Source organism: Symphodus melops, assembly GCF_947650265.1.
Source record: "Symphodus melops genome assembly, chromosome: 19".
NCBI classification, from domain to species: domain Eukaryota; kingdom Metazoa; phylum Chordata; class Actinopteri; order Labriformes; family Labridae; genus Symphodus; species Symphodus melops.
In genome coordinates this window covers 14,640,086-14,662,472 of record NC_136709.1, presented here as the reverse complement: position 1 = coordinate 14,662,472, position 22,387 = coordinate 14,640,086, and the positions used below count along the sequence as shown (strand labels likewise).

Here is a 22,387-nt window from a genome sequence, read left to right as displayed (position 1 = left end):
CAAAGCAAATGTGGCGTAGTTCTATCACACAGATTACATCCCTCAATTAACCTTTCTTCCTCCCAGAGGTATTGGGGAAAAGTGGCCAGAACAACATGTATCAACAGGATGCATCTGCAACAAAAGACGTCAGTGTGCAGGCAGGTTCTAACCAAATTTGTTGGCCCTGCTGGTTAATCTTAAAAGCCAGTTCACACATTTAACACTAGGTACGACACTAGAAATGTTCTAAAAACTTTATCACAGGTTTCTATGCCAAGCCAACCAAAATACCACCTGTTCAATGGCTTAAATTTATCTCACATTTTGATTTCATTATGGTCATTTATGCACACCTTTTTTTTTTTTTTTTTTTTTTACAAAGGCCACTGAGCTCACAGTTGAGCAAAATGGATGGAGACTAGATTGCAGGACAGCCAACAATCTTGCTGTACTTCAAAAGTATACAACTGCCTCTTTCATCAGGGATCTAATTGGATGTTCAGTGGTTTTGGTTATAGCACTTTATAGCTTCCTACTTCCCTAAAAGCTCTAGAAGAAAAGTGCTTGCTTTGTTGGTTAGTAGTTTATTTGTAGAAAGCTCATTTTTGCCTCATGATGGTGATGTTACTTTTTTGTTGCATCCATCTATCACTTGCATACTTTACCTAATCCATCTGTGTATGTTGTACATTGGCCACGTTGACATTTTCGGATACAAATATCATTTTTTAAGGAAGCAGTAAAATTTTGAGTAGCCTTCTGATCTTTCCGTTGGCGTAACTACTTCTAACTTTGACATAACCAGTTGTCATCATGGTTGCTTAAGACATTAATGCTCTCGAGAGGTTCTTGATAAGCTAACCAAGAGAATTAAGTGATGAACAAAGACTTGCAGTGTAAATCATAAGATATGGGTAAAACCTGAAACTCTGACATTACCAGCAATTTCTCTGAACTTTATGAAGTGTACAAATGGATAATTCAATCAATCAATATTTATTTGTATAGCATGAATTCATATAAAGTGTTATCTCAAGACACTTCATAAAAAGTATGTCAAGTCGTTGTCTATTAATATTACAAAAGAGCAGGTAAAAAGACCTTACTAGTTATTATATTACAAGGATGCCAGTGAATCCTTCCAGAAAAGACAAAACCTCGACTTTAACATTATCACATAGAATTGTACAAGCAGTAAAGCAGAAGTGGACTGAGTGCAATTCAGATAGAGGGAGAAAAAAAGATAGTAATTTCTCTGTTACACTGGGTTTTATACATTACAGAGGGGCAATCCTTACCATTGCTGTGTGTGCCGTTGTCCCTGTCCCACGCCTCCACTATCACAGTGTAAGCTCGCTGAAACAGAGACAGAGAAAGAGGCCAGAGGTTATAATGGTGCACACCTATAGACAGCACAAAGAGAAACTCAGATATGCCCACATCAAGGTATGGAAATGCACAGGATTTGGCATTTGTACAGACACTCAGATCTTAAGTGCCATCACTCATAAACAGACACACGGCTGTTTTCACAAACACACTCACTCACATTTGGCATAGAAGGTGAGTAACCATGGGAAAATAAGTCTTGTTCCCACGCTGCTGTAACTGATTAGCTTCCATCTGCCCAAGGCTGGTTAAAAAATGTTCTATCAAAGAACAAAACATTCACCTGAAAACCAATAGAACACATTTTTCATATTTTCCCCAGCCAGGCCTGATCCTTTATGATAACACGGTTCAGAGATACCAAATTCAGCTTTACTCTATCACCCCTAGATCAGGAGGAGAATTATTCTCTCAACAACCTTTTCTGTGACACTTTATTGATCCAAAAAGAACGAGGAGGTTCATCCTTTCTTGACTCCACAGGGAGGTCAAAACCTCTGGATCGAGCAGGGTTTTGATGACTTGCTTAAGGGCACTTTGTTTGGTAATGTATTGATTTCCAATGGGGGAATTCATTTTTCCTGCCTTTTCCACAGAGAGTTCTTAAGGACTCAGGGTGGCTTTTGACTCAAATGGCAAAGAAAACATTTGGGAGGATGGAAGCAATACTGTTGAGTGTTTCTTGAAGAGTTTAACGGCCTAAAATAAAGCCTGTCTCAGGCAGCTACAACCGAAATGATTAAACAGTTTGCAATCCTAATAAGTATCTTAGAATACTTGCTTTTTGTCTGGTGGACTTGTATACATACGAAGGGCCATGGTGTAGGAATCGGACCAAATATTGGTACGTATCATCATTCCTGACCTCTGTAATCATCATATTGTTGGTGTTGAATGGTGAACTTAACTTTTCATTTTGACTCACCACATCACCTCTTCATGGTCATGTATGGTAGGAGTGAGGGAAGCAAACACAAAATAAATAGGCTAAAGAAGACGTTGCCAGAGGGATACAAGAAGAAGAAGGCTGTCGGAGCGGGGACAAGAACGTGATCAAAATTACAGTGAATAAAAGGGCATGTGTATTCCTCAGTTCATCAGAAATTGTGAAACACTAATAAAATACTGTCTTGCAAAACATAATGTTAACCCAGAATCAGATTATCTTTTCTTGAGCATCAGAGATAAAAATCTGATTAACTGAAGACTAGAAAATGCCCCGAGAAAGCTAAAGTGCAGGCTTAATGTACATGTTAATTTACAGTCATTTGGCTTCAGTTTCAAAGAGTTTCACCTCTTTGTCTAAATTATCCCACCGTCTTCTTCACTTTTCAACGACATCTTTGGCCAATTAATTCTATTCATGTTACCCTCAGTCATGCCATAAGTCATGAAATGGAGAGTCAAAATAATCATGGTATTACACGTCCAAGGACTATGATACACTGATTGTCTTTTTTTTTTTTTGTCCCACCTCTTTGTAAACATGAATTCATAAAAAGCTAAACTGTTGTTTGGTGACTGCTAATTCTGTCTCGTTCACTCTGCACACGGACTGTTTTCCTCCAGAACCTCTTTTTAAAAATCAATTACTCAGAACAGACACAAGAACAATGATGTCAAAATCTAGTCTTACGCCTTTCAGATTCTTTGTTGATATGAATACAAACGTTTGAACTATTATACAATATTCAGTACTTTGATAACGCGTTAAGTGGATGTTGTGTGGAAAAGCCCAGCATGTCTGCACACTATGCCCTAGTTTCAAGAGGAGACAGTCTCCGCCAACAAACTCCAACTCTGAAATTGTTTCAGGTGCAAGGCATTTTTTCACGGGCATCAGCAAACAAACCAAAATGGAGCTCGCTGTCTGTCAACTGCATGGGGCCGGACGAGCAGCTGTGAGTTCCCATGACCCAAGTGTGACTCAGAGTGACTGAGGGCTGCAGGGAAGATTACAGGGGACGTTACAAAGTGGTGCTGGGAGAGATTAGAGGCAGAGGGAAGCAAGAAACACAAAACGAAAAGGTAGAGCGTATAAGTCTTTTATGGCACTGTGCAGTTCATTTTATGGTGTTCAAATGTTGGGGTTTAGGAGTTCACAGTTTGGACAGACATGAAAAATGATAAAGGAGAGAAAATCGTGACACAGACATGAGACCATGTAGCTACAAGTATTTGGTGGTTGCTTCAGGGTGCGTTCTCAATAAGCAGGTTTGGCACTGTTATGTCCCAACTTTGAAAACATTTACTTCTTTAACTTTGACCAGTTAGGAAAAACGACAAACACATAACTATTGAGACTTAATTGACATCATTGGAAAATTATTTTTTTGTTAATTTTGTTTGGAAATCCATTTTTAATTATCGTTTAATCTGGAAACAAAAGACAAAAACAATCCAATACATATTCAGGTCTTAATGATAATTAAAACTAACAGATCCCAATCCAAAGATATTCATTTCACAGAGTAAGGGTTTAAAAAAACTCAACTTTAAGCTATTTTACTGTTTTGTTCTTGTTTCTTTTATTACTAAACCAGGGTTTCCTTTTAGTTTGGCAGTGTGTGGGAACGAAACATGAATCACAGTGCAAACAATCACACTTCTTTACTAAGATTTGAACCAATCAGATTAGCCGATTTTAAACATTTACAAGTGAAATTTGGATGTCACATATCTAATAACCTCTTAGTAAACCTTTCATTTAAGAGTGTAGACTGTTCACCAGTTTGACTTTTAGGAGGTTTGAGTTATTCTCTGTGATATTTAGTAGCTGTTTTGGTCTGAAGTAGATAAGGTAGGTGATCTGTTACACTGTGTGATATGATGCCCCCCCCTTTGGTAGTTACAATTTGAGGATACACTCTAATGACCACACATGTTACAACTGGACACTGTATCCAGTACGATTCTTTTCAGATTGTTTTTGTGAGCCTGAGTCTGCTTCCGGAGAGTCAAAATGCAATCTCATGCTTTAAGCATCCTCTTCCCTCTGACAGTAAGAACATATTACACCATCAACAAGTGAGAGTCGGCCAAATCTCAACAGTTACATCACCAAAACAAGAACATAAGAACACTTTGGTCAGCAATGACAGCTTCAAACTTCTCCTCTTCAAACTGAACTGCACTTAACTAAACTGTCTGTTTGCAGAGCTTTCTTTCTTTTGTACATTGTAAGACTATAAACTGAAACTGTTAAAATTTCTTCAAAGCTTCTTTCAATGATTTCCATATTTTCAGATGGAGCTCAGGAGCTGATACTAATGCTAGTTTGAGGTACCTCCAAACAATGCAAACAGTGCTGACACTGATCCTGACAAGTCAACCAACAATGTGATGTGAACAATCATAAATTAGCGACCATCCTTTTTTTTTTTTTTTTTTTACCATCAATGCACTTATAAAGACTGATTTTATAAAAAATAAAGCATACAGAAGATGGAATGCAGTGATATATTGCTGGTTACTATCCTGCAAAAGGCTCACACCGGCACAAAGAGTCTTCACGCAGTGCAGGTGTTTGAACTAGTTTTCCCCGTGACTCAGTTGCCTTTTTCACACCCAGCACCCACGTTGTCTCAATAATCAGTATCAGGAATGGATGTTCATAAATGAGTTCATAACTGACTTCCACACTCTACCATTAGACAAACAGAAAAGCACAGCACAGAGTTTAATTTATCCTGGCAAGATGTTGCTGGTAAACTGATCTTTCAACCTAGAAATAAGGACAAAATGTTTTCAGATTGAGCATACAGATTCTTAGTTTGCCCTCACAGACTGGATTTAGAGTACAGCTTTACTTAAGTGGATATCAATTAGTTGGCATATGAGAAGGTGTAGGACTCTCACATTTATAAAGTGAGAGTCATTGTTATTTGCCGCAAACATTTTTAAACCACAATTATCATGAAGACAACAAGAGGATGATCTCGTCTACAGCTTTGGCACAAACATCATCAGCAGCCACTTGATCAGACTGAGGCTCTTTGTCCATCAGCTGGAGATGACACAGCAGTGATTTATGAGCTCAGTGAGCAGCCATAACTCTGTCATGAGTGAAAATAAGTGTACATTATCATAATCAATCTTTCCCCTTGTAATCCATTTTAAATGTCACAGCCACCGGCTCACAGACAGATGGGTCTGTCCCACGGCCTCAGAGGAGCCTGAGTGTGTGTGTTTGTTATAGTGTGTGTTAAACATATCAGGGTGTGTGACTAAACTCAAGTGTGCAGTTTGTGTCCTTGAAGGAAAGGAGATGGAGGATCAAAGTGTCACGTCCCTGCTGTCTGCAGTGAGACGACCTTATGAGTCAAATCTGTGTGTGTGTGTGTGTGTGTGTGTGTGTGTGTGTGTGTGTGTGTGTGTGTGTCTGTGCTAATAAAGTATGAGTGTGTGTGAGGGGTATGGGGTGGGGGTGGGGACGTGTTAGGAGACACTTGACACCTCCTAACCAATTTACAGGAGTCAGAGGGATTTGGGTTTTCATTAGGCGAGGAGAAACCAGCCCACTCCGCGCCGCCTTCACCTGTTCAATGAATAAATTACTGCTTCAGCGCGGCAGGAACAGCCGCCGGCTACATACAGCTCTACTGAGAATATACTGTACAGTCTAGAGCTGCTACACACATCGTTTCATGCATTTTCGTTTCAAGGTTTATGTTTTATGAATAAGATTCATTCTTTGTGTCAGATTCTCTTGTTATTTACATGTTTCTGGAGCCTTTATTCCAGCCTAGAAACATGCAGTTTGTTTGTTTGTGGATTTTACCATGACAAAAGGTTCATGATGTTTGTGCATACCAAAAGTGATGTGAATATTTTAACTTAATTTCCCCAAAAGCTAGCTAAACATGCTAACATGCAAATAGCACAACCTTAATCCTATTCAGATCAACATAGGTAAGTAGAAAGTGAATAAACAAGTAGTTTTTAGCTGCTAAATTCTGCACTGTGCTCACCAGCTACGTGCTAACTTTAGCAGTCTGCTGTTTGTTACTATAGGTAGGTAAAGCAAAGTGGGGTTTAAGAGCTATTTTCTCCAACAACAGCTTCCCGATTGTCATTTGAATAAATAAAACAATGTCTGCCTCGTGTCACAAATCTGATCTAACCTGTGTCGCAAAAGCCAGTTAACAATTAGATTTACCTGACTTCCTGGGCAGCATCAGAATTGATAATTTCAACATCCATTAAAAAACAAGCTTTTTTTTTTTATTATACTCTTGCAGATTGACCAAAAAAAAGCATGACTTTTTACGTCTTACAATTCTGGATAATGTCATTTTGGCAGAGTTCTGAATTTTTGTTATTAGCTTTATTCAACTGAAAAAGAACACTTTATTTAGTTTCCATTAAAGAATCTCCTCAGGTGACCAATGCATCAAGAAACAGCGACTTTCAATATGCCAGCATGTCTTAAGGGCGAAATTAGCTAAAAAAAAACGTCATGCTCCAGTGTTAGCTAAGCAAGGCTGCTGGTTCTCTGAACTTGTTCTGTGTTAGTTTAACTTAATTCTCACTGTAGCAACACTATATTAAACTACTTCTTGTCAACTTTCATAAACCTAAACTTTTACCAAGCATTAAAGTATGTATTCGTCAGAATGATTCAACCAACTTAATATTTCTATAGTGTCTATCCACAGGTCTTGGTAGCCAATTGATGTCAATGATATATATATATATATATATATATATATATATATATATATATATAAAAGGAATACAGCGAGCATTAGTTGTGTACTGTCAGAAGTTTTACTTTTAAACACTTTCAATGAAAATATCTTTACACCTCAGTGTGTGCTTATTAATATAAATATCTTGCCCATCATCACCTCAGATCAAAGTTTGACATTTAAAGGTGGGCTAAAATCAAGAGAATTGTTCATTTAATAAAAAATTCACAGCAACAGGGAATTGTTAATAGATAAAAGAGAAGCCTGAAACCCAATTAACAACTTTCTTCAAGTTGTGATCAGAGAAAGAAAAAAAAAAAACATGCAAAAAAAACCCCACAGCAGCAACACCTGTCTCGTCACACCTGTTTGTCTACTGACATGAATAAAACATTTTGCTCCCGGCAGAGAGAAGCCGGGATGGTTAATTTAGCACATTATTAACAGAACGAGCCCTCCTCCCCCTCCACCAAATACCACCTCGAAGGCTTCAACGAGCCCCCCCTCCACCAGCAGCCCCCAAGCCCCCTCCTGGGAGGGCTCGTACAGACAGCAAATCTAATCAAAGCTAATCTAATCAGGTCTTTATACTGAGCAGCAGAATGGAAAAATGACCCAATTCACTTTTCCCACACCAAATGCACGAGGAGCTATTTCTGTCGCCTCCAGGTTATGCCGGCTCCTTTAGCAACAGAGAGGAATCCTGTGAACTCGTCTTTTATGGTAAATTGATGCTTTACATGCACTGTGAAGGGAACAAGGGGAGAAACTACTACCTTAAATCCATCATCTTAAATCCATAATCTTCAGATTCAGTGACATGCTTAATAAAGGAAACTAGATTAACTTTATAAAGAATGACATTTACCTATTATTTTCCATCTTAGAGCAGTATTTCCATTGCATAATATACTTGTTCCAACACTTTTGGTTTGTTCTTCGTCAACTTAAGGTGCCAAAGACCTGAAGCAATTATTTCAGAAAGTCAAAGCACATACAGAGATACAAATCTGAGTACAACATTGTACTCTCCTTTTTTTATTACCTCCTAGTCAAACTGTCTGTAATCAGATGCTGCGACTGAGAAACTAGCTGCACAGACTCTACCAACACTCCCACTAATTCCCCCTGTAAACCTCTGTGCATATACACCAGTGTTCTGTGCAATGCAGCCACAGGGATGGTGAATATGCTGCCTTTTGTGAAATGCACAATATCCATTATATAATAATTTTAAAAGAAGATGCTCTTTTTAAAATGGATGTTCAACATTTGCAAAGGAAGGCTGGAAAGAAAGATGGCAGTAAAAAATTAAAATATTAGACTGAAAATGACATGTTGACATCTGAGCATCGTTTTTACAATCAAAATCATTAGAAATCACTCAGTTCAATGTCATCAAAAAGAGCTGCTTTTCAACTTGGAACCAAATAAAAAATGTCTCTTATTTGCCATCATTGTTGCAAAAGACTGTTTACACCACCCACCTGCCAACACACACTAAAACCCACCATAATCCTTGTGAGGAATGTCTAATAGAAATTCTAAGCTTTTATATTCAGCAGCATTTGTCAAAATGTGGACCGTCTGACAGATTTTCTGCTAACTCATATGCACGAGTAATACTGGGAGTGAGTCTGTGACCAGTTCAGATGCTTGGCTGGATTTTTTGATTGGATAACAGGTTGTAAACCATATGAAGTGGAAGACAAGAACAGAGAGAGGGAAAGACAGATATTTAGACCAAACATGTCTACAATAACTCACTGAAGAACTTTTGCAGCTTTTAACAACCTGGTTGAGACAGATTTTGATTTGGAGGTACTTTTCACCTTGCATGATTGAAATGTGACAAACATTTAAGTAGGAAGCATGGCATTTCTTAAAAAAGTGTTAATTCAAGTAGTGACAAAGACAGAAAACAAAGTAGCATGGCATCACATGTGCAAATTTAACAGTGGTACATAGATTGGGATTTGAATAGTTTATCCACACTCACCAAAATAAGACAGCAAACCACCATTTGTGGTCTTATGCCCAACCAAACACTGACGGTCCCAATATTCACTGTATTGAGGTCGTAGTTGTAAAGAAGAAGATCAACATTTCTTAGGCATGGGGCTGCATTCAAAGGGTTGAGAAAATGTGATTTAAATCAAAGGTTTACCATCCTCCTCATGTATCAAAGGTGAATAATGGTCGCAATTTCATCCAAGATATGTCACCTTAGCACCTACCTTAACATAAATAGGCTCTTATCACATAGAGAGCAGAAAATTCTAAAAATCACACTGACTTGAGTCTTCAAGTTTAATTGAAAACGGTATAAGAGTTTAGAAGCTTTTCTTCACGATTCTCTGCGTCACATATCTTATCAAATTAACTAAATCCCTTTAGGATATTTCATTGAAGGTCACACAAAGTGATTGGTAAAAGACAGATTAGGCCCAGATGAGTGAAACGTCAAGACTAAGAAAGTGGGACTCGTACTCAATCGCTAAAGCCATACTGTCTTTCATGACGCCTTCCTCTTTATTCTCTTGCTTCTGAGAAATCTCACAAATCAGGTGAATGGGACCTGCGAGGAGTTCAAGTAGTCGCTTTAAGAAAACCGCCAAAACCTGAGAATACCTAAATATGACTTCTTATCATCATCTACCAACAACTGGACTCCATATAAAGAGAGTGTCACCTTAGGCAGGCGTGAATACTGGATTCAGCATGTTCAACACTCCAGAGGGCAGCCAAAGAGAGGCCTTATGTAAACACTCTCAAATCCACTCCTGACATTTTGGCCAACACAGCTGCCCTCCTCTACCTCTGCTTCTTTATGTTTCCATCTGTCTCTCCCAGCTTTCTGTTTCCACTCCTTCCACTCGTCTTGATAACTCAATATCACAAAAGCTGAGGTACAAAGTAGTTGTTCCCTCTGAAAGGTGCAGTGACATGAAGGTTAAAGCAGGCCTCTGTAAAACAGTATAGACAGACAAATGATGTTTATGCTGCTGGAAAGCCCAAAAGGGGGTTCCTTACTTCCTTTATTGTTGATCCTCCGAAGCGCAGATGTGACAAATAAACATTGAAAAAGAAAAAAAAAACTCTGAAATGTCAGGAAAGGATGATAAGAGAGAGACTAAATTTGCTGCATGCAACTCAAGCTCCACATGTTGTTTTAACCTCGAGTCTTCAGCAGGAGGAAAAACTTCAGTGAGGGCAGTTCAGGTGAGGACTTATATAGTTGTCAAGGACATGTAGTGAAAAACAAAAAGTCAGAGCTGACAGCATAAATAACGGTAGTAAACTTAAACTGTGTTATTCCTTCACTATTTGGATACTTTTTTACATGAACAGTTTTGACACAACATGGCATCTGTTTTTTTTTTTTTTCGATAGTACTGAAAGTAAAGATGCTGATCAACGGTGAGATCTTAACCAGAAACTGCCAACAACCGAGAGAGAGCAGTGTCAAGCTATTCAAATTCAGACAAGGGCAAATAGTGACATTTCATAAGTTCTTTTGGCTTCTCGTTCAGACACAAAAGTCACCTTTATGTCTCAAGCAGAGAAAGACCAGAGGAGATAATGTATTGGCAACCTTTTGTAACAAAAACGTTGCCAATGTATTTGTGCACATAAATGGAGCAGCAAACTTAAACGCCTTTTTCCCCAGTTCAGTTCTGACCTTTGGAAAAGAGAAAATCATAACTTCCTGTACTCTTCTGTTTGATGTAAGAAGGGAAAAAGGGAGCGGAGGAAAGCAATGAAATTAGTGTGAGTGACTGGCACCTTTAGGCCACCAAAGGAACCCAAGGTCATCATATGCATCTGTTTTGGAAAGCTTGAAACACAGCAAGATTTCACCAAAGAAGTTGGTAATACAAGAAACACAAACACACATGGTTGTTAAAATCGAAGCTTAAACTGAACTTGAACAGTGGTTTATAGAGATGGACAGTGAGATGGGATTAAGAAATGTTTTATATGTGGATACATTATAGTTATTGTCTAGCATTTAAGATAAGTCAATTGCTATCACATGTGCATATGCCGCCTGAGTCCCGACAGCTCCAGTCATATTCTTCTGCATTCATTCACCGAGTCTGTGGCTTCAAAATAAACCAAATACAATGTCGAATACATTGATATCCTTTATTAAAAAAAAAAAAAAGTCCCAGTCGAGAGCGTTTCAATTAGGCCATATTGCAGAAGTTATTTGCCAGACAGTATAGATCTCGTCTCTCTACTTTCAGGCAACAGACTGCACACCAGCGTAGCGGTATACTTTCTCAACATCTCGTATTGGCAAAAGATAATGAATGACATCTCTGCACACCCCTATTGGCTTATCTCCGAGGAAGTCCAGGGGGTAAATCAGTGAACTACGATATACAGTATTTATCCATTGGGTTTGCTTAACTTCCTCTGAATAAGCAGTAAAGCGTCTCTCTTTCTACACATTGTGGATTCAGAAGTGTGTGAAAGTGTTACAAGGCTTTCTCCATTGAGTGGGAGGTTGGGTAAAAGAGGTTACTGACAGAGATTTTTCAGCCCCAGATGTGTTGAGAAACGCTGCTGAACCTTCACCCAATCCCTCTGGACAGAACGCTTACAACAGGCTGCACCACATTATAAAGACCATTGTAGAAAACTAGCCAGGGAACAGTTCGCCCTGTTTGATTTACTCACTTTTACACAGCCAAAGGATGTGTCAGGGTGTGTTCATAGCAAGCAGTTTACTTGAATGATTGAGGATTAAGTGCTTTAATTCAGTTTATGAGTCCATAAAAAGTCACAGAAAAGTTAGGGAGATGTTTGTTAGCAGCTTCTACTTCCACGAAAAGAACGTTGTACAAGTTGGGAAACATACGTCAAATTACCATGAAAGATAAGGCCATTTTCTTACAGATCCTCATGCATGATGGGAATCAAAACCATTAAACTTTGGCCCATGAGCTGCTTCACAATGTGAGCCCAAAGGAGCAAAATACAAAAAAGACAACACAACCATCTTTTCCCACTCTGTTTCAGACCAAAGAAAGCAAACGGTAGGTGTGATCACACCCTCAAAGCAAGCTAACAAAAGTGAAGCACGGGAGCCAAATGGTTTCTAACGCACAAAATATGTAGCTACGGGGTTTTCTCTTAGTGCATGAGAGACTGGGAGAGATAGACAAGATAAACAGAGGATGTGTGAGAGATTTTTTGGAGATAAACAAACAAAGCAACAATGAAGGGTTTGGTCAATTTGAACCTCAACCTCTTTCTTTCCAAATTTCCCATCCTTCGCTGCGCCTCATCTGCAGGGAAATCAAGCTGTATGTGTATGTGTGTGTGTGTGTGTGTGTGTGTGTGTGTGTGTATGATGCTTTAATCAACGCTGCTCATCTCACTGCACATGTATTTCGTTAACTCTATCTCACCTAGAATTACACACAAGAACATATATCAAGGCTACGCACGGCAACAGCATCGCCACCTGGTAATATTGTGTCGTCTGTAAGAAGATATTTTATCGAGAAAGAGGTTGCGCGTTAATACAAGGTGTAAATAGGTAGGAATGCTATAGGATCAGCGAAACCATATCTGGAGGTGGACTGAGTCGTGATCAGATCTCAGCAGATGGGTAAGACATCGGGAGAGTTTCAGAACATCTTTGACAGCAGCACCTTCACCTTCTTCACGGCCAAACCTGAGAAAAGTCCTGAAAAAAGATTCCTTTAAGTGCAAAGATAAAAAAAAAAAACTGTCCTGTATGCAGCACACACAAACACACACACACAATGAATAGAGCTTGTATGTAGTTCAATATATCATGTCTTTGTTGTATACTGTTTTCTGATTGGCTGGCAGGTGTCCAGTGAAACAGGATATCAGCACAGGATAATGTAAACAAAAGTTCTAAATCAGTGCTCAGTGTGAAATAAAGGTAACTATGGCAACGATACAAATGATTCACACTACATAGTAAGTATATGTAGGTTGTGATATTTGTGTGAAACATTAGACTTGGGTTACAACATGTAAGTAAATAGTGAGGCCTACTTCACTGATAAAGATGAGGTGTGTGTGGGGGGGGGGGGGGGGGGGGGGTACATGAGATATTTTCATCATTGCAATTACTGTTTGCATTATTGAACACTTAAGTTTAAAAAAACAAAAAAAAAAATCTAATTCCAGCATCTTATATGTGAATCATTTCTGGTTTTCTTCACCCCTCACTGAAGCAAACTTTACATATTTTGGTTACAAGGGAAATGTCAGCTTAGACTTTTTGAAACATGAATGAATTCACCTTCTTTCTTTTTTTTTTTTAACTCAACTGAAATAACTGATTAAAGTTTATTTGTGGTAGAGACAAACACATTTGGATGGATGCCAAAAAAAAGAAATCACAGCAAATCGAAACATGTTTCAAAAAACATAATGGCAGACGAAAGTTTTTTGAGTCAGTGCCGAACATGATTGACACAACATGAGATTGGATTTCCTTAAATAAAACAAAAAAATATAAACATATTCAGTCTGCAAAGACCTTATGACTAATAGTGAAACACGTTTTAACACTCAAACTAGCTTACATGTGTGAAGAACTCTGGTTTTTCCCCATTATGTAACTGTGAGAACTGATTTACTTGCCCACAGCGTGATAAATACAACAACACAAAGCTGCCACTATATACATACACAAGTCACACCTCAGACCAAATCCTCCAGCAGCATCAACAATCGATGTGCGGGACAGACTGAGCAGCTAATCACACATTTCTACGCCTCAGGTCAGGTCAGCTGATTTGGACCCAGCGGCACCGTGGGAAAGACGAGCAGCCTCGTTCTGACCGCAGTTAACCGAGCAGAGAGCGTTCAACCGCCTCGCCTGGCTGACACACAACACGTAACGGAGCCCATGCTGAGGGCGTCCTGCAGGCTTTCAGGCTTATTAAAGACACAGAACAGAGAGGGCACGCAGAGGGAGCCGTTTGTGGCCTCAGTTTGTTGTTTTACTCAGGGAAGCATGTGTCAGGTTAACCTACATACTTGCGCACACAACACTTTGAGACTTGTCATGTTCTAAAGTCTGTCTGAATAGTAAAAAAGAAGAGTATGTACTGCTCCTCACAATCTGTCGTATAAAGCAAATTAAATTCAAACATTTCTCAGCTTTAACCAACACACTCTGATGCAAATAAAAAAAGGGCATCAATTTGTCTTTGTTGCACGAATTTATCTAGACGTCACTGTTGTGATGACTCCTCTGGATATTTACCTCAGCTTTCATGCTGCCACCTCATTGGCTGTAGGCTGCTACTGCTGAATCCAAACTCATTTCGATCTTTTGTATCTGGACATCAAAACAGGTTCTGACATTTAACCTGCTAATTATCTCTCAGGGATGCTCCTTGCATAAGTGGATCTTTCAGAATGCGACTTGCCTCTGCACATCAACACCTCAGCTGTAGAGCTTTTTGTTTGGAATCTCCAGAACTGTTCCGGTAAGTAATGCAATTAGGGCCAACATCTTCTATTTAATGTTCTCCATTAGATGAAGCGTCTGACACTTGCAGTCCTGAAAGTTTGCGTGAATCAAAACCAGAAATAGCTGTGACACAATGCCAAAGACAGAACTCAGAGTTTGATTAGATTGTGGATTTAGCCCGTTCGAAAGTCTTTAGACACTTTGAGGTTCAGGTTCGTTCTGTGAAAATCCGGCCACGCTTGTGCTACAATAATACGAAGAAGAATTGGAATCGCAAATGGGTGTAGTTTAGACGCATTCAACAGACGCAACCACAAGCTGGGGTTCCTCATTTTGAAGCTAAGTTCCTGGCTTTTTTATTTTTTTATTTTTTTTAATTATTCCAACCTGGTGGTGTAAAAACTCAATTTCTTTTTTTTTTTTTTACTATACTCTACACAGACCTTAACAGTGGAAGTCTTGCAAGTGGGTTGCATCTTTTGTCGCACAACTGTTAAACACATGTGGGCCTAAAGAAATCTGTCATTTTGGTCTTTCTTTTCATCGAAGGAACATTTCTCTTGCTAGATTTAACCAGCATAGTCCCTCCCTTACAGAGAACATACTAGAACATCAACCCTACACCTCCATTCAATATCACACCCATGTCCTCCTATAACAAAGCTAATCAAGCATAAAGGCATCACCAAACTGAGCAGGGATCTTGATGGAAAAGCGGGCCATAGTGCCAGAGCCGCACTCGGCAAAATGAGCCAAAACAAACCGAAGAAGAAGGCGACAACTCGCCGTCATCCAACATTGCACTTTGTGATTGCTCACTGATACTCCTCCGAGGAGCTGATCTGTAATCATAGCCGCTTTTCCTAATGCTATTTCACTAAAACATTTATTCTGGGAGGAGGAGGAGGAGTAGGAGTAGGAGGAGGAGTAGGTCTCGAAACAACAGCTGTTCCACCTCTGTCCTCTCAGATCTGCCAGGCTGAGGGGGAGGAGACAGGGGGGGGGGGGGGGGGGGGGGTTCTGGCAAAAGAGGGGGCAGAGGCGGGGGGAGAAAAAACGGGCCATGAAACTGAAGGAGTATGCACCCTTGATCCTTGATTTACTCACAGAGGGGTGAGGGGAGGACAGCAGCTCTAAAAATACCCCATAAGGAGAGAGAGAGAGAGAAAAGGAGACAGGAGGAGATTTAGGTTTTTTGTTTTTTTTTTGGGGGGGGGGGGGGGGGGGGGGGGGGGGACAAAGGAGGAAGCGTAGAAGACGAAAATGCTTGTTTTTGCACGGCTCACTACAGTAAAAAAGGGCATCATCTTAAGTTTCAGCATCCTAAAAATATACCTCCCTCGTGACTGAAAGCTCACAAGAAAGCTGTGTGAAGTTTTTTTTTCAAATTCACATATATACTTGAATGGGAGGCGAGCTGCCTCTACCATCATCCTCTCTCTTCCCCATCACCTCCCCTTCTCCCCCCCACCCCCCGTCCCTTTCATGAAAAAAGATGTCACTAAAGACCCAAACAGCCGGAGGGGTTAGCATGAAGAGGAAATGATCAGTGAAGAAGGCGGCGGAACAATGTCCTTCTTTTTTTATGTTCCTCAGCAGTTAATTCATGTCAGGACCAGTGGCCCAGATACTGTTAGGCCCACTGAAGGAGTCCACTATAGCAGCACCAGAGGCTACAGGCCACGGCCTCTCACACACAAACGCATGCACATACACACACACACGCACAAACACTTTGTACGTGACTGTCAGAGCTGTCTGTCAGCGTGCCAGAGTGCAAACTACAGTCTGTGGTCTGAGAGGGTCTTTGTAAAGAATGAGCAGAGTGAGACATCTGTCGTTTTACAGCCTGAGAAATCAAGCTTGAGGCTTCATAAATGATGAACTGCACATTCATTCAAACTCACTCCAAGTTAAAAAAAAAGAGGGCATTTACAGTGATCAGATCTATTAGTCAGGCAAGTTCACTCACTTTCAATTTAAGGATAACAACACTGTATTTGATCTAACAGTAGCTCAAGAGAGCTTATGAAGAAATCACCACGCTCTCCGACAAAAAAACAGGGAAGGCCTATTCTCAGAGACAGTCTCCTTAGAAGTGGAAATCATTCCAAAACAAACCATTTCCTTACATTGAGGAGGGAGATCTTTTTCATAAGGCAGCGACCTCGAACAGAACCAGAGTCATTCAGCGCTGACATATCACCCCCCCCCCCTTGATAACAGAGGTGTGATGGTGGAGAGACAGTGGTGATGTCGAACCTCGAAGCCAGCTGGGCAGAACAGCACAGTGATGAACGTCAATAAAGCTCTTGGTGTGTGTTTACGCACCGTGGTTCTTGTGCTTCTGCGACACTGTAATGGAATCCCACACTGGCACACGCCATTGTGGATGCAATGTGTAAGTCCACAGGCTCCGTACAGCGGACTTTTCTTGAGGAGTTGTTGGGGAAGTGCAATTTGTGAAGGGCTAGGTGGACAGTCATCTGCTGCTACAGGACGGGCCAGAACTGATACACTCCTTTAAGCTGAGAGAAACAATACCTCCAGATTTACAAAAAAAAAATCTGTCCAAGCTCTATGATGTCAAAATGTGTTGGCTGTGATGACATTTTAACTGCCTCAACCTTCACAGCCTCATCAGAAGAAGCGTCTAAACACTAATACCCTCCTTCTTTTGTGCCCCCTTACACACACACACACACACACACACACACACACACACACACACACACACACACACACGCTCACACTCCTCCACTCCCTTCCGGATGGATAGTGGAAAATACTGACCCCACACACGCCGAGTGAGACAATGACCCAATAACGGTGAGAGCGTGAACCTGAGAGGCGGCGATGTAAAGGCATCCCCCGGCCCAGATTGAGCGGGGATCTTCACTTGTTTGAGTAGTTGGTGACACTGATACCCTCCGCCTGTGTCACACACAACTTAGTGGTAACCGTATCCACCCGCAGGGCCCCAACTTACTACTTCCATCTTCCCCTCCGCTGACAGCTGACCATGGGGAGTGATGAATGGAGAGGTCACATAGCTGGTCGAGCACACAAAGCACCCGATATGTCCGATATGTATGTATCAGACATGAACACACAGGCGGGTTTCTGCTTTTTACTGCAACTATGTCTGGAATGAGTTTTCAAGATGAATTATGTTCCATTATTTTCGGATACTTAGAGAGTGTCATATCCATCATTTCACTTAACATCAAATCTGGGTTTTTGTTTTTTTTTAAATGAAAAATGAGGGTGGCAGCTTATGATTGTTATATTTGTTTCTGTTTTTATGATTTATCAATTAACTTCTTTGTCTTAGAAGAAAGTCCAATCTTGGTCCAAAGCCAAGTTCAAGACTTCCCACTACCTACCCACTGAAAAAAATCTGTAACATCAAAACTTGACAATGAGGAAAAATTTAATAAATTGAAAAAGCGAAAGAAGGACAAGACAGAAAAGACTCTTTTCTTACTGCACACTGAAAGTATGAGTCCAAAGTTAAGAATCTTGTCTTTAGAAAAGCATGTGAAAAATGTGCCACTCTGAAGAGATCAGTCAATCTTTCTCCATAAAAACAAATACCAGTAGGATTTTAAAAGAGTTAGGTCAGTAACTACAAACAAGACTGCAGGCAAACAGCACTGTGATTAACAGAAGTACACAAGATTGAAGACAGCAAGCTTAATGTGAGATAACGATGGGATTAGAGAAAATACATCTTTAGAATCATGAACAGGCAAACAAAAAAAAAGTTTCGTAAGACAGAACTTCTCTTAGTTTAACACCTTTAGAAAATAATTGATCATCATGTTAAGAGTCATAAAGTTATCATCTTCTGATTGAAAAGTTGTTTCATCTGTTTGAACCTTAGAATGACTCAGAATGACTCAGGACTCGTCTTTTGACAGCTCACTCAGCTGTTGTGGGAATCAAACCTGTGACGTTTGCTCCGTAGGACGTCACTGTAACCAGCAAACCTCCCTGATTCTGATCTCTGAACAGCAGCTCCTTAAACCTTACAGAAACTGTCATAAAACATGGTTCCTTTTTCTCACTCTGTTCCACCAAATAAGGAGCCTGAGCAGGTTTTGATTGGCTGCTGCTCTGTTTGGATAAGATAATAAGTTACCTGCCCCTTCTTTATCAACACAAGCTTAGATGTTTTTTTTTAATGTTTTTATTATTGTTTTACCCATCAAACACCCATACTACACCCCCCCACCTCTCCCCTCTGTAACTGAAGCCACACATACAGTAGCGTGTTTGGTAACTTATCAAACAGCACCGTACCGCTGCTGTGCGTAAACGTCGTGCGTAACGCGCGCACAGGCCTGTCGCTTGATTGGAAACACATGAACACACTCAAAAGCTCAAACATATAAATGTCCCTCGCGAGATGGTTGGTGACGCACAGAAGCCAAAAACTTGTTGATCACGCACGCGAAGTGGAGAATGAGTATGAGGCAGCCACTTAACAGAGTAGGAAGAGACAGAAATCTGTGCCAACATGTGCCAAATTTCTCTTTGCAAGAGAGGGGTTGAGCGACTTCAGGCTGTCATATGATGCACCACCAACATATCTCAACTCCCTCATATGATTAGTCTTTCTTTTAGACTGAACAACGATGATTATAAGCCATGACATGATTGTTTTATGATGTCACGATAAACTAAGATAACCACAATTGTTGCTGATCAAGCATCAAGCGAACATTTTGAAACTTCAGAGCAACTTTCCAACTTTTCACAACGACAACATTTTGGACTTCTTTTCAAAACAGAACTGGAGAATCTATGAGCCACTCACCGGCCATGCGAACTGGAAGGGAATGATGATCTTCCCGGCGTCGTTGTTCCGGCTCTGTCCAGTTTTCTGGCCAGCTTTGAACTGAAAAGTATTCCCACCGATAACCTTAGTAGTTTCCGAGCCGTACGTGCATTGGCCATTGGGGATGACCTCCGTTTGGTATTCCTTTAAACACACTTTGACGTAGGTGTCGCACTCGTCTACGCCACAGTGGCCCTCCGCTGCGCTCTTTTCCACGTCGCAGCAGTCGCCGTTGAGTAGCTGACCTTTGGGGTTTTCCACTGATATCAACTGCAGCTCGAAGTAACCGGTGCACTGGGACACCTGAGGAGGACGGGAAATGGTTAAAAAAAAAGAAGAAAAAAGAAAAGAAAAAAACCCTTGGAATTCACTTGTAAAGGTCATTTTAGGCTATTTGTTGAGTAACTATTCGCATCGCCATGTGTGTTCTTTTTATTTCAAGGTCAGATCTAACGGTAAAAGCAATGCCACTTAAAGTTTAAGTCAAATACATAAGTGACTTTTTTTTTGCAGTGTTCGCTCACCCTGCAGCCCACACTACTGTGCATTTTGGCACAGTTGCACCTCAGGGCTGCATAACGCGACATACTAGCACTCCAATTTTGCTCACTCTGCATATCAGTCTGCAGCCGAGCACTATAGAAAAGCCCACCGTAACAAACCCTGGAGAATTTGATGAAAAGAATTGAAAATATCAGACAGGCACCAGGACAAGCAACTCGTATTTTTGCAATTTAACTTACGAGACCTGTGAAATAAGTCATTATTTTTTTCCAACAGGTGAAGCTACACTGAAACCATGTAAAGCCAAGTTAAGAAATTGTTTTGCGTTATTAAGCTGGTAAGAGTCCGCAAAAAGGCCTATTAACACACTCAATATTGGTATTACACCTGTGTTGTTTAAACTTTGAGGAATGCAAATCTTTACCTTGTGTGAACTATTATTACTTATTTTAAACAAAAATTCATCAAATGTCACCAATTATTTGCATGTAAACTTCAAACTTAATTTATCCCCCCCGAGGAAACACACATTTAGAAACTCGTATATCACATGATTCGACTGTAGAACACGCAATTCAATTAAGGCAGGAATTTAACCCCTTCCAAAATAACTCTAGTCAATGTCTAAGTTAAACTCGCGTCTAAAATGTGAATAAAAAGGAGTTCTCACCTCAGCCCACAGCGTCAGGAGGAGACACACTAGTAAGAAGCGGTGCAGTTTCCCCGGAATATTCCACATGTCTCCGGCTGCACAGTGTTGGTTACCATGAGGGAAAAGCAAAATATGAATGTCTCAATGAGTCAAAATGAGGAGTGGAACTCGGTTATCCTCCTCCTCCTCCTCCTCCTGGTGTCCGCTGAATGCGCGGTGTAGCTGCTCCCCGGGATGCCTGCAGATCTGGAGGAGGGAAAAAAGCGCACCGCTGCTGCTGCTGTTTGGTCCACGGACGCACAACAAGACGCGCGAACTCCACTTTCCTCCGCCGCTCGACGCACTAAACTGCAGAGAAGGAGAGCAGCGGTGCGTCTCTGTTTGACAGAGCTAGAGTCGGGCGCTCCACGGTGAAGGACAGCTGCGTGAGCCAATCACAGGCTCACCTGGGTGGGACGTTTGTCGGCAGAGAGCAAATCACGGGGAGGGGCAGGACGAGGATCGATGATGGATTTCTAGTAGAAGTCTACTCACACAGGAGCTTGTATTTGTGTAACATTTTTTCTGAGAATGTGTCATACTAAAGTGGAATCAAGAGATTTCCATGATTAAATCAAAATCAACATGTTTTTTGTTCAAGTTTCTTATATTATTACATTTATTAAGCTTCATATTGACACAATGATACAACAAGCAGAGTTTAGACTATACATAAGACATATAACACTTCATAAACAAACAATCATTACATAAACATTAAGTACATGATGTTTTCTGAGGACACCTGAGCTGTTCTTTGCTGATCCGCATACAGAGTAAACATTAGCGCCCTCTACTGACCACTCAAAAACACCCGAGTACACAGAAGTGCTGGAAGGAGTGTACATTCATCTATTACGTTGTTTTCGTCATATTTGGCACTTTAAAACATGCTTTGTACTTTCCCTCCTCGTCAGAAGACAAACTTTAAACTGCTTCACAATTTTATATCAATATTTATATCAAACGTGGGATACAAAAACTTGATCAAATCTAAACGGATGAGCTTTCAAAGTCCCTCCTTCAGACTTGCTCCCCCCCCCCCCATCTCTGCATGAAATATAAGATATGAAATTAGACATTAAATAGAATTAATGTTTTCCCATTAGACTTTGGAGAAATACAGTGTACATCATCATTTTACTCATGATTTCAACACACAAATAAACACATTGTCAAAATGAAGAAAGAATAAATAAAGAAATAAAACCAAAAAACTACCGAGGTTTTCAATAAAACCTCAAATGCTTATCTCATGGTAGCACCGACGGAAAAAGCCAGGGCATCAAAGGAGTCTGCAGGATTCATCCTCTGGCCACCATGGATTTATGTACAAATCCGAGGGCTAATGTGACCTGTGGATAGAGTCTAGGCTGAAGACTCTGAATTACTTTTTGCATGTTTGCATGTTGTCAGAAAGTCAAAATCGAGCTTATTTCTTTTAGGGTATTTTTGTCAAGTTTCCAAGATTCTAAACCATTTAAATTACAATTTCTAGCCTCCCAGTATTCAGGCAAACCCTGTAAATGTGTTACTTCCGGCGTGCAGGGATTGCTGCACTGTTCAACACATTTTGTGTGAATGATGCAAGACTGCAGTGTCTCAGATAGCGGGCCATGGGAAGATCTAATAAGACAGCTGTTTCTCCCCTTACAGATCTTCCTGCTGCAGATTTCGCTCATTCAGACAGTGGATCAGTTCTGTAGTCACTGTTCAGCGGCTGCTGTGTCCCTGCAGGACGGAGGTGGACAGGTGGCCTCTGACACCCTGCAGCAGATGTTTCCTTCCAGGGAAGCAGGTGCAGACACATACTT

General features: G+C 40.5%; 1 protein-coding gene across 3 annotated transcripts in view; it reads right to left on the bottom strand.

Annotated features, from left to right (window-relative positions):
- The window catches only part of LOC306840220 (protein jagged-2-like), a 56,912-nt gene extending 35,862 nt beyond the window's left edge, over positions 1 to 21,050 (bottom strand). For 2 of the 3 annotated variants that reach the window (XR_013781299.1, XM_079369339.1), the window contains exons 1-3: positions 20,553 to 21,050; positions 19,358 to 19,681; positions 1,281 to 1,338 (exon numbers count right to left, since the gene is read on the bottom strand). Coding sequence is in view for 2 of the 3 variants with exons in the window: in XM_079369339.1 (XP_079225465.1) it covers positions 1,281 to 1,338; positions 19,358 to 19,681; positions 20,553 to 20,621 (451 nt within the window). In the remaining variant the exon portion in view is untranslated. The remainder of the gene's footprint in view (positions 1 to 1,280; positions 1,339 to 19,357; positions 19,682 to 20,552) is intronic. The other variant, XM_079369340.1, reaches the window with a different exon arrangement.
- Between the last annotated feature and the right edge of the window lie 1,337 nt (positions 21,051 to 22,387).